At 37.0% G+C, this 12782-nt stretch overlaps 1 protein-coding gene across 2 annotated transcripts in view; it reads right to left on the bottom strand.

Moving 5' to 3' along the window:
• Positions 1–12782, bottom strand: part of map2k6 (mitogen-activated protein kinase kinase 6) — a 31247-nt gene that overhangs the window by 10739 nt on the left and 7726 nt on the right. For both annotated transcript variants that reach the window (XM_042397254.1, XM_042397255.1), the window contains exons 2-7: positions 6379–6442; positions 4666–4714; positions 3191–3304; positions 2839–2958; positions 348–464; positions 136–187 (exon numbers count right to left, since the gene is read on the bottom strand). In XM_042397254.1, the coding sequence (XP_042253188.1) occupies positions 136–187; positions 348–464; positions 2839–2958; positions 3191–3304; positions 4666–4714; positions 6379–6442 (516 nt within the window). The remainder of the gene's footprint in view (positions 1–135; positions 188–347; positions 465–2838; positions 2959–3190; positions 3305–4665; positions 4715–6378; positions 6443–12782) is intronic.

The raw sequence follows: 12782 nt of genomic DNA, 5'->3' as shown, positions 1-12782 counted from the left end.
TGTCATGGTACTTTGCACAGGAAGGAAGGAAAGATAGATGAAAGAAGCTCTGCGCTGCTGAGTGATGATGCATCACAGAAGAGGATATTGACACGGTCTCTGAGAGGTTTAATGGGTTTCCATTCACGCTCTTACCTCTGTGTATGACTTGCAGATTGCTGTGCAGATGCTCCAAAGCTTTTACTATCTGTAATAACAAATCCCATTTATAAGCAAATGATCATTACGTAACAAAATAACTGTCATTAAGCTAACTTTTGCTGAGGATTCACAGGAAGCTTTTGTCATTTGGAATTAATTTTTAATCGTTCACATTATGCAGTTAGGAGTGTTTGGAGTAAACCCACCGAGACAGCGATCTTTCCCAGGATGTCCTCGGGGATGGTCATGCCCTTCTCGATCACCTGCTTGTAGAACTTGTCGAGGGAGGTGTCCATCAGCTCCATGCAGATCCATACGTCGCCCTAGCAACAGGCAGACAAATTTGGAAAGAGATCAGGAAGACGGTAACAAAGCACCAGGCCGGATTCCAGACAGACAGGAAATAACAGATTTTCCAGTGTTTTAGCGGCGGTGAGGAAATCCTGAACATCCACTCACTTCTGGAGGAAGATATCTGCATCCGAAAACCCTCACAAGTGTTTGTCATGATCGGCCTGTGTTTACCTGCACGCACCGGCAGTTCTAGTTTTTCTGCACGTCAACAACGGATGCAGAATTGGACTAGAGCCGGATCGGTACTTTGGTGTGCAAATATTAGCGGCTGATATCAGCTTATCACAGATACACCCATCAGAATAAATGTTGGCAGGTATGCAAAAGGAAATTTCAGTGCAGTGCAGTGAAAATAAAAAAAAAACAAACTGTGTATAAGTACAGATGCATCTATATCTGTGTCCATAATATATGTATTTAATGTTTGTTGATCAACCTTTTCTGTAAATTATGTTAGAAAGTCTGCATTAAAACACAAACTTACATTAAACTTGAATTAAATACATTTTAAGTCAAATATACATAGAAATGCAGCGATAAATGTTCTATAGGCTGCATTTTTAAGTGTATTTGATATTCATAACTAAAGATGAAGTCATTTCTGAGTATTTTCACTGAGTTTACTGTCTAAACTTTACTATTACTATCATCTATGACCATAAAAGTTCACTGTTTAACTGTAAAATGTGTTACAATCCTTAACTACAATCCACACCGGCAGTGTTTTCTGGAGTATTTTCTTTCACTCATCAATCACATGGAACAGATCCGCTCTTTTTCTTCTTCTAATGCTGCAATTTTTTATTTAAAACTTGGGACACTTTGTGTGAAAACAGCCGTTTAAATTACACAAAGTTCCTTCTCTTCATATACTGTGATCTTTTTTTTTTTTTTTTTTTTTTTTTTTTTTTTTTTTTAAATGGTATTTACTGTATAATGATTGATCAAAATTTACAGTTTAACTGTAGAGTTACAAAGGGCGAGGGAAATACAATAAATGAAACATGAAGCTTACTTGAAAACAATTTTTGTACAGTAAATTTTTGCTGTTTTGCTTTATTGTTGTGAATTGATCAGGCTTTGTTAGTGTTGATCGATCAGGCTTTGTTGGTGTTGATCGATCACACTTTGTTAGTGTTGATTGAACGCTTCAGAAGTGCTGCTGTGCTGCTGATGTCTCATCCGGTGTGAATTCCCAGTCAGACATATCTTTGTCACAGCGTGTTATGTGTTTATGAGCATCGACTGACATATTGATTTTTGTTATTTTGAAATATCAATATTGACATTAAACTGCAGTGAGTGTGGTTGGGTATCATTCGAAATACTTCAATACTAACACAGATGCAATAACCCAGTGCCTTACTTTGAGAAATATGTTCTACAAAAACCTTTTTTATTAACAAAAGAAGCCAAAGTTCTCAAATATTAAATGTAAATACAAGCAGCCATTGGAGAACTTTGCGATAAATAAATCAATCAAAAATTATGATTTACATCAGAACCTGTAAACATGATTATGGATCTGACCAGAAATCAGATGTATGGGTTAAAGGTGCAATATATGACAATCAGCCCCACTAGATGTCACACTAGCACCAACATCTCAGACCAAAACGAATGTGCTCCACGTCGTTTACTCAATAAAGTTGGTGGGAAAAAAAAGCTCCTGAACGGACTGCTCATGAAACTCACATCAAACTGTCAAACCAGGCAGCGCTGATCAAATATGGATCAAGATTCTCTTACTGCATTTTCAGAAACATAGTTTACTGTTTGGCTGTAATTTGAAAAAAGGTGGCGGCTACCAAAACACAGAACAGAGAAACTCAACAACACAGAGAGAGAGAGAGAGAGAGAGAGAGAGAGAGAGAGAGAGAGAGAGAGAGAGAGAGAGAGAGAGAGAGAGAGAGAGAGAGAGAGAGAGAGAGAGAGAGAGAGAGAGAGAGAGACTTCATTCTCTGGCCTGGTCGCCATTACTCCACTATATCTTTACATAGCAAATAGCTGTTTGCTGACATCTAGTGGGGCTGAATGTCGTTTGTTGCAACTTTAAAGGACACATTTTGTTCAGAGGCAAAAAAATACTGAGGTTCGATACCCAGCCCTACAGGTCAGGCTCTAATGAAATAGCTGTCCAATGCTTTTGAAATCTGCTTCATCATGTTTAATTACACAATCTGAGGCTTTTTTTTTTTCATTTTTCATTTAATATTTGACTGTGTTTGCCAAACTTTCATTCATCTCTCCAAGCATGCACTCATTCTTGAACACGCAAAAAGAACAAGGTAATTAAACACTAACTAATTAGTGTATTGCATGCGAGGCTGTACGTTATACTACCTCTCTGAATAGTGCTCCATAGAAGGTGACTGTGAAGAAACAGTCCACTGTCCTCATGGAGATGTCCAGGTCCATGAGCAGCCTCTTTTGCTCCTGACTGTTCACTGTGGCCCGAATCCTCTGAGAGAGAGAAGAAAAGGAAACAGAAGAGCGAGATGACACACAACCTTCGCTCATGTGTGTCTTCTTCATTGTTTATATTAGTTTCATAACATGTGAAGAAAAAAAAAACAGATTGTGTGCAGCTGCAGAGCGGTTCACTGTTGTTAATAAAGCCTCAAGTGTGAACATGTCTTTCAGTAGAAGATGTTCTAGACAGGCAGACACGTCTGCCGGTTGTCCCTTCACCCACCTTGACGGCCATTATCAGGCCGCTGGGTACGTGCCTCATCTTGTCCACCACGCCGTACGCTCCGCGGCCGAGCTCGCAGATCTGCTCCAGGTCATCTGCCTTCACCTCGAAATTCTGCTCCGGACAACAACAACACAGCAAGATCAGAAGAGAAGTGGATGCAAACACTTGAACACAGATATTAATGCCTCAGGAACTTAAAAATCTGGGTTCTGATTGGCTGAAAGGAACAGCATGAATTAATGTTTAGTAACTGGACGCCTATATGTGTATTTGCATCCACCTGTACTGTACCTGTTTATTTACCCATAAAAAAATGTGAAAAAAATACTGTCTGTGGATGGAAATGTGCATTAATTTGAATATTCTTTTGCTTATTTTCTGTGGATTTTGTTAAAAAAAATGTTTGCTACATCTGGATGGAAACTAATTTATGATGCTGTTTTTTAAATTAGTGCACTAATATCAACCAGTTGGTAAGAACAGCAATAGTGAGGCATAGCTGAATAGTTTGGAGCTGGAGAGTTATTTGTGTAACTACCACCAACAACAACCCAAAAAAACACAATCATGTAAGTTTAATTTCAAACATACAGAGCTGCAACAATTAGTTGATCAACAGAAAATTAATTGGCAACTATTTTGATAATTGTTTGGGTCATTTTTTAAGGATAAATGCTAAACTTTTCATACATTATAAAAAATGAATGTGTTGGATTTTGGACTGTTGATCAGACAAAACGAGAGATTTGAAGATGTCACTTTGGGCAAACTATAAGAGGCATTTTTCACTTTTTTCATTATTTTAGAGACAAAATGATTAATTGATTAGTGAAAAATAATTGTTAGCTGCAGCCCTACAAACATAATTGATCTGTACATGAATCTAGAAGTCCAAAACAGTCATCTCAGCCCCGGTTTCATCCGTTACAACTCGTCAGGTATGATCCTTTACTTAATGCAGGAAGACAGGAACAATTACCATAACCATGAAAACAGCCTCTCAATCGTTAACACGCTTTGAGGAACCTTTTATTTCCAAGCAAACAAAAAAATAATTCACTTTGAGTCCTGCCAACTTGAGCAGGCTAACAGCAGGCACCTCTGCCAATGGAAAATTCCACTTATTTGATGAGTTTAAAATAAATATTTTTACTGCCTGATGGGCAATAAAAAGCATTCCAGTCTCCCCACAATCAGAAGTGTTCAATTCGGCTGTAATGTTCACCAGGGCGTTCTTTACAGCCAACAGACCCTTTATTAAGCCAACCTCTGTGGACTGAGAGTGAGGAACCAAAAATACACTCGCGGGAGGAAAAAAAAAAAGTAAACAGTGAAAAGTTATGTAAGAGTTCACGGTAAGAGAAAAAACATATAAAAAGCTTGAATGGGATTAGGGAAAGGTGCAAAGATGAAAGTAAATACGTCCTGATGTGAAAATAAGTTGATGAAATGAGCAAAAGAAATAAAATTACCTTCTCGCCGATGGTTACACAAGCTTTCGAATCCAAATCTCTGGGGGGTCTGAAACACACACAGACATTTTATTACATGTAAACCTGTTAAATCACTTCAGTGAAGCAGAAAGTAAAACCTGCAGGATGAACATGACATTAAAGTTCTGTTTGTCAATGAAAAAATTCTGATGACTACATTTTTTTTCCTCAGTAGCAGAGTCCTTTAATAAGAAAATAAACAACAAATAGAAAAAATAAATAAACAACATAGTAGAATAACTTTATCTGTATAGCACTTTCCAAAAATATGTTACGGTGTTGAGCTTGAACTTTTATTCTTGACCTTGGAAGCAGCAGTTTGACAAAAACATTTTAAAAAATGTAAAAATTAATAAACTCAAGGTTCACTTATTAGCTTTTTCTAGACTTTCATCTGCATCTCATGGTCTTCCTCAGAAGAAGTAAAGAGTTTGCTCAGTAGATGGAGTCAATCTACATCCATACGCTAATACTAAGTTGATGAAGACTGTGGGATGAGGTTGAAAGCTCCGGAAATAGCTAGTAAGTGGACCTTGCAAACGAAAAATTAAATACATTCAAATTATATGAAATTAAATTAGAAATCTTATTTAATTTAGAATTTAATATAATAAAAATCAAGAAAGATAATAAAACTAAAATAAAACAATAACTAGATACATAAATAATAAAATCAAATTTCAATACAAGTATTAAGATAAATAAAATAATATTAAAATAAATAAAAAATAGTTAATTAATTAAAATACATACAATAATACATTTTAAACACTAAATATGATTATTATAATTATAAATATTTATGAAACTAAAAAATAAATACTAGAGCTGCAACGATTAGTCAATTAATTGATTAATTGACAAAATTAATTGGCTACTATTATATATATAATCGAGTGATCAAATCAGTAAGTTTTTAAGCAAAAATACCCAATGTGAGCCTGCAAATGTAAATCTGAAGCTTTTCTGTGTCATAAATCTAAACTGTTGATGAGACAAAATGAGACATTTGAAGATGTTGCCTTGAGCTTTAAGAAATTACAACATTTTTCTCTATTTTACAGACAAAAATATTAATTGATTAGTCAAGAAAATATTCAGCAGATGAATCGTTAATGAAAATAATTGTTAGTTGCAGCCCTAATAAATACTATAAAATCTAATTTTAACAAAGACAATTGAAAGTATTAGTGCAATCAATAAAAACAAAGAGTTAACACATGAGGTGTAATACTGTAAAAATTAGCTGGTGCAGGTTTGTTAATGAAGATGATTCACTTTAAGACAAACTGAACATTCAGTTTCTCCTGCAGCTCAGGATTATTTTGGGCTCTGCTGCTCGACAAGCATCTGCAGTCTGAGTCTTCTGTAGAAGGTTTCACTGAGATGAAACACTGAATATCAGGGGTGTGATATGTTGAAATTAATACTTTTACGTGCACATTTGTGCTCATTTCACAATATCCAGGACAAGCTGATGTACCTGATGTAACAAATCTGAATGTGACAGCTGGGAAAGGATAATATTAGCGGGACAACAACTTCCTTCTCCTGTTAACTGCTTTTCCTTTCATGTTTTGGTTTAAGATATGTGCATAACAGGATATAAAGATCAATATTTGAAGGATTTATCTGAAAACAAGGCTCGGTTCAGGTTAGTGCGTGCAAACATTAAGGAGTAAAGAATCTTACACTGCGGCAGGAGGAGGCTGCTCAAACACCTCCTTGGAGAGCTTGAGCACCGGCTTCCTCTTACCTGAAAACACAAAACACAGAAAACAGTGAGACATTTCAAAGATTATGGATGAGACCTTTCAAAGCTCTGCTGATGTGATGATATAAATTTACCAACTGTAAGAAATGTTGCCATAACGTTAACACCAACGGATCGATCTCCTTAATGTCTCATTAGGACATTGTGAGCAATTTTACAAATCAATATTGGATTTATTTTAATACTTGCATAAATGTGATGAAATATATTGATTGCTACTGTTTTTAATTCACTGGCTTTGTCAACAAAATATCACCTTCTGCATTTTTTTTATCCATAAACAGCTCCTCAGTTGATTTTCCACTAAAGTTTACAAAACCAATTAGGGCTGATAATTACTTTCAAGATATATAGAAATATATATCCCCCCCCCCCCCCCCCCCCCCGCGAAAACACATGTACACGTTAAACTCAGATTCAAGGTGTGAACCACTGACTGTATATAAATATGGACGACGCGTCTCCACTTCCTGCCCCTATGCAAAAGTGAAGCCAAAATATCTCGTTTCCAGGAGCGGCCATCTTGCTTATGTGACATCATTTGGAGCCAGAGTCTGCACAGCAGAGTCGGGCGGCGGTATGACGACCAGTGGGACACGCCCACGCAGTCACAGCTGTCAATCATGACGTCACACTCTCTTTTTATATCGTCAAATAACTAATTAAAAACAAACTTTTCGGGAAAATCAGAACTTGGACAAACATCAACGTGATAAGAATGACCTAAAATGACCATCTTTGGGAAAAACTTATTTGACATGTACTTTGATTTTTTAGTTTGGCTCATGTCCCATCTCCTAACATGGAGGGGGTGGGACTTATGAGCTATACTGCAGCCAGCCACCAGGGGGCGATCAAGATGTTTTTGCTTCACTTTTAGGGAGCTGTCATGTCCATATTTGTATACAGTCAACGGTGAGAACAGAGAAAATTTCCTCCAGATGATTTCCAGCAGTTGAAAACAAACTCTGCGCATGCATCATTCTGCACAGAGAAGAGAACTAGGAGGAAAACACATTTTTGAGTGAAGGGGGATTTTAATCATTATCATTATTAATCTGTAAAATGTGATAAAATAGTTAAAAATGTCCATCACAACTTTCAAAAGCCAAGCAGACGTCTTTAAACCAAAAATATGCAACAAAATAAAACAGAGAAAAGCAACAATTGAGAAGCTAAAGCCAGTTTGATTAAAGACTTAAACAATGAATCAGTCATTCAAATTGTTGCAGATTAATTTTCTGTTGACTAATTGGTCAACGGACTCTCAATATTATTTTACTGAATCTGAATCCTCGATAATTGAATCTGCTTCTCTGAAAATTAGAATTTTCATAAAAAACAAAAACTATGAATTACTTGATATTTGAGCACATTTAGAGGTGAAATAATCAATTAATTGATTATTTGATCCCCAGAAAATTAATCTGCAGACATGTTGATCATCAATGAATCATTTAAGTCAATTTTCTGGGCCAAAAAGTTTCAGGAAAAAAAAGTCAAAAAGTTTCAGATTAAAGCCTCTCAAATGTTTATTTTTTGCTGTTTTTATCCCTCTATGTTAGTAAATTTAATAATTTGAAGTTTTGGTCAATTAGTCAAAACAAGGAATTCGAAGACGTCGCCTCTAGTTCTCAGAAAATATGATCTGCATTTTTCTCTATTTTTTTTAATATATTTTATAAACCAAACAATTAATCAATAATGAAAATAATCATTTGTTGCAACTCCAGCCATTTTACATATTGTCTATCAAGCTGAAAGGTAAACTTAATGTTTTGGACATTGTTTTAGAGCTTATCCATTTCTCAAATAACTATAGTTTGCAACTTCTTCATCTTTAATCTGTGACTAATTTTATTATAGTTTAAAAAAATAGTCTCAAATTATGGCAAATTATATACATTTCATTTTTTAACTCACCACAGGAAGAGTAGCTGTTGCCTAATGGCTAATGTAAATCTGATAAACTAAAACCAAAACTAAACTTTCAGGAAACTGAAGTTATAAAGGAAGGAAGCTTGGTAAACTGTGTTAACCATATTCTCGGTGTCTTCAGGTCGTAACAGCTTGACACAGTTTACGTGCTTCCTTCAGGTTCATCACCAGTTGTAAATCTCTGACGAACCACTAAGAGTTACACTCTCAGATAGGACGGCCTGCCCTGGCCGCCGTAGACTCTTACATTAATACCTTTGTATATAAGGTTGTTCTTGATCTGCTTCCATACTATCTATGTGTCTTCATCATGCAGAAAAGTGCCAGACAGTACTCTTTGCATTCTCATGACTTCTTTGTGCTTTCTGTCCCAAATGTCCATATGGAAACTGGAAAAAATTTGTGTATTCTGCACCTTCAGCATGGATTATGTTGCAGAATTACTTGAAACTCAACAAATTGATCCTATTAAACACATTTAAATCCAAAATGAAAGAATTAGATGCAGATTCACTACGATGTAAATGTTTAATTAATTTACCTGGTGACACAACTGATTCCTAGAAATTACTCTTTTGAAATGTGAGTTTCCTTATGCTTGTTTTTTATTTTCTTTTTTAAATTTGACTCCTTTTTGTGTTTTCTGTCTGTAACTATTTCTTTTTATTTATGCTGCTGCCCAGGAGTTATTCTTAATCTCAGTGGGACTCTCTTGGTTAAATAAAGGTTAGATAAAAATAAAGAAAGAAAGAAATAAACCAAACATTTAACTGATTATTTAAAAAAAATACAAGGAGGAAACAAGATATTCAATAAAGATCTGTGTCAGAGCTGAATTAATCTGTGTATTTTCCCGACCTGAGAGTTATATGAATAAATCTGAACGATAACTATGAAGCTACATCCAGCAAACATTCAGCTTAGCTTAGCATAAAACTGGAAATCTGTCCTAAATGTAGGCAAATTGTCATTTTTACACTTCAGTTATTGTACAGATAAAACAAACAAGACACAACATAATGATTAGTGAGCTTTAGGGGTCCTGGTAGGCAGATTTTGTTACCTTCAGACAGTTTCCATTCTTTCTGCTAAGCTAAGCTAACCAGCTGCTGGCTAAAGCTACATATCTAATGTGGTATCAATCAAGACAGCAAAATAAGTGTATCCCCCCCCCAAAATAAATGTTGAACTATTTCTCTTGGTCATTTTCTGAGCTGGCATCTCTGTATTTGGATCATCTCCCGTCAAACTGTTTAGACTGAGTGAAGTAAAAGCAGAAGACTGATGAGACTCCAGAGAGGTTTCGTTGGCAGCAGAGCAGACCAGAAGATGAAAGCATACTTAACTTCTTAACATAGCTCGGGATGAGAGATCAGTTGATCAGGGTTCATTCTGGGCAACCTTTGATTCCCCTTCAGCACCGGCAGTGTGTGCAGTCTGTAAATCTCGTCATTTTTACTTTCTGTTAATTTCCCAGACACACAAACTAAAGAAAACTGATCTAACCGTGCTCCTGGTCAAATTGATTAAAGACAATGCACATTTAAATCAAACCTTAGCGACAATCAGAGCGGCATATCTGCACTAAACAACTGACTTCATCTATCTGAACTCCTGTAAGATTCAAATGTTAAAACACTGATGTTTCACTGCTCTTGTCCGGAGCTCACGACAGCCGTCAGCCACTTAAAAAAAACTCAAAAAATGACTCAAACGTCCCGCAGCCATCGCTCACTGACTGTTTCTGCCTGGGTCAGGTTGCCAAAAAAAAAAATTAATGTGTCACAGAAAAACATACAAACATGCTCATACAGCGACTGACCGAAGCTCCATCTCATCATCATGGACACTTACGGTTGGATGCAGCAAGTGACTCCAGATCCTAAATGAATGTAACAGGCGCTGTGAGCAAGAAGAAGAGGAAGAAGAAGAGGAGGAGGAGGAGGAGAAGGAGGAGGTCTGGCAGCCCAGGTGTGCTCGCTCCATCTGGAGATGCTGCACTGACCATTTAACGGCTGGCTGCCTTGTTAACGGGGCGTCACAGGTTCTTTCGGGGTGGGTCGTCACGGCATCTGGATCAAACCTCCTCAGACTGGCTTTCAGCAGCTGAAGCCGGTGAGAGTTTGATGCAGTGAACGCACATGCAGACCTGCCTCTAAGTTGAACCACTTATGTGAATGCTTGGAAACACGTGTGACGCTCCGAACAACGGACAAACGGCTTTAAAGCACAGGTTCGAAATTTTTAAAGTCTGTCTTAAAACAACAGTCAGGTGTCCGTATTAACACAGGAAGAGGTTTTCTGCACTGTAATCATCCTCCTGTTCATACAGGCTATTAAAAGATCCCCTTCAAATGCGCTTTCAATGTGTGACAAGCTCATAATGCACTTACAATGTAAGTGCATTATAAAGGGATCTTCTAATGGCCGGTATGAACAGGTGGAATGATAATGGCGAGAAAAATCTATTCCAGTCTTCATTTAGGTGCCTGGCTATTGTTTTAAAGGCAGACTTGAAAAAATGTGAACCCGTCCTTTAAGGTAATATTTAAGTGACCCCCTCTTCACTTCCCTCTGATCTCATTATATGCTATCAAAATTAAAAATGAAGGTGTGTCTCTTAAAAAGATGTGGGACAACGCCAGAGGAATAACCGGAATTTTTCACATTGTCGTCTTGAGAGAAAACACAAACACATGAAGCTGTGGACGGATCTGTCGTTGATAAAACTGTCCTGAAGGCATGTCATACACACACACACACACACCCACCCAGACACACACACACACACGTGGTGCATCCAGTGTGTGTCCTGGTTTGTTCAAACAGTGCAGGGTGTGACACCGCTGTGCTATGCGGCCCTCCACCAGCGGCCTCTTACTGCCTGCCTCCTGGTCTCCACTTTCCAAAGCAGCTTTGTTGCAGTAAAATGTCAGTTTGAGCCCCTCCTACATGCATTTACACAGACAACAATAGTAACTGGAAACCAACAGTCTGCTAACACGTTCCACAGATAACACACACTGAAAACTAGAAACTACTCAGAGAGAGTGCACCTGCTCCAAACATCTACTTTAATACTAGAAAATCTTTCCTTAATTTTAACGTGCGTCTCGATCTGCAGCAATATTGTGATAGAAAACCACGGTGATGGCAAATTCTTATGCAGGAATTTTGTATATTTTGCAAAAAATTTCAAATGAGTCAGAAGTTTAAAGTCATGATGTTCCTGTAGCGCCACCATCGGGTGAAACACTGTCGAGGAAACTGTAAAGGATCACTCAGAGTTCACCTGTGCAACAACGCGATTATTAGTTCTGACATGTCAAACAGGCCACAGCTGCAAAACTTGGCAACAAGTCATAGAAAAACAACATATTTATCATTTTATTTTTCAGACTTATAGGTGCTCAAACAATTAGTCAGTTTGTCTACGCCTGCAACTAACAATTATTTTCACATTTATTTAAGGGATTAAATCCCCTAAACTGATATGAATCCAACACTGGATACATCAAGCTGATCTGGTGATGATATATCAGCATATTCTGATGTTTTTACATAAATGCATATAGATATATAAATATAAACAAACATATTTGATAAGAATTCCTTATATTTATTTTGAGGGTTTAAAATACAGTAAACTGTTGTCAGCGTTCTGTGGAGGACAGACGGTTTCTAAATGCCTCCAGACGTATCTTTGACACTTCTGCACTGACATTTCTTGTTATTACAACACGCACACACAATAAATCTGCAATAATATCTGCAGATATGTCGGTCAGTCAGGCTCTGATACACGCATCTCTGTCCAAATTGAAAACTAAACTACATTAAATCATAGCAGCTGATTCAGACGAGATAGTCACAGCTTCATAACTTCCACTGTGTTTATTTTACACTGTATTAACATGAGGCTACATGCTGCAGCTAACTGCTAGCAGTCAAGGCTGATCACAATTGCTGAAAAAGCTTTCAATGTAACTTAAGAACTAAAAAAAAAAAGAAAAAAAAAAGAGTGTTGAGGAGAGCAGGACAAATGTATCAAATGAGATTTTTTAATGATGTTAATAAGCAGGAAAAATGTGAATTTGTAGGCACCTTAATACAAAGACACAGCTGCTAGCCTGCAGCTAACGCTCCTCCCTAACTGACTGGCGAAGCTACAAAAAAAATCACTTGCTTCCGTGACAGTAACTTGACACCGAGTGCAAAATAAACAGTGAAAGTTGTCAGGCCACGGACCATCTAACTCAAATGAGTCGCTTTGGTTTACTTCACTTTGATTTTGATTATGAAGATACGCGGATATACTTCAAGTTTTCTCCTGTTGTCAACATCGCTTGAATGTTAATATCATTTAATCTACTGTTCTTTAAAT

The sequence above is a fragment of the Thunnus maccoyii genome, chromosome 20, assembly GCF_910596095.1.
Source record: "Thunnus maccoyii chromosome 20, fThuMac1.1, whole genome shotgun sequence".
NCBI classification, from domain to species: domain Eukaryota; kingdom Metazoa; phylum Chordata; class Actinopteri; order Scombriformes; family Scombridae; genus Thunnus; species Thunnus maccoyii.
The sequence above is the reverse complement of the archived record's forward strand: the minus strand, read 5'-3'. Positions and strand labels throughout refer to the sequence as shown.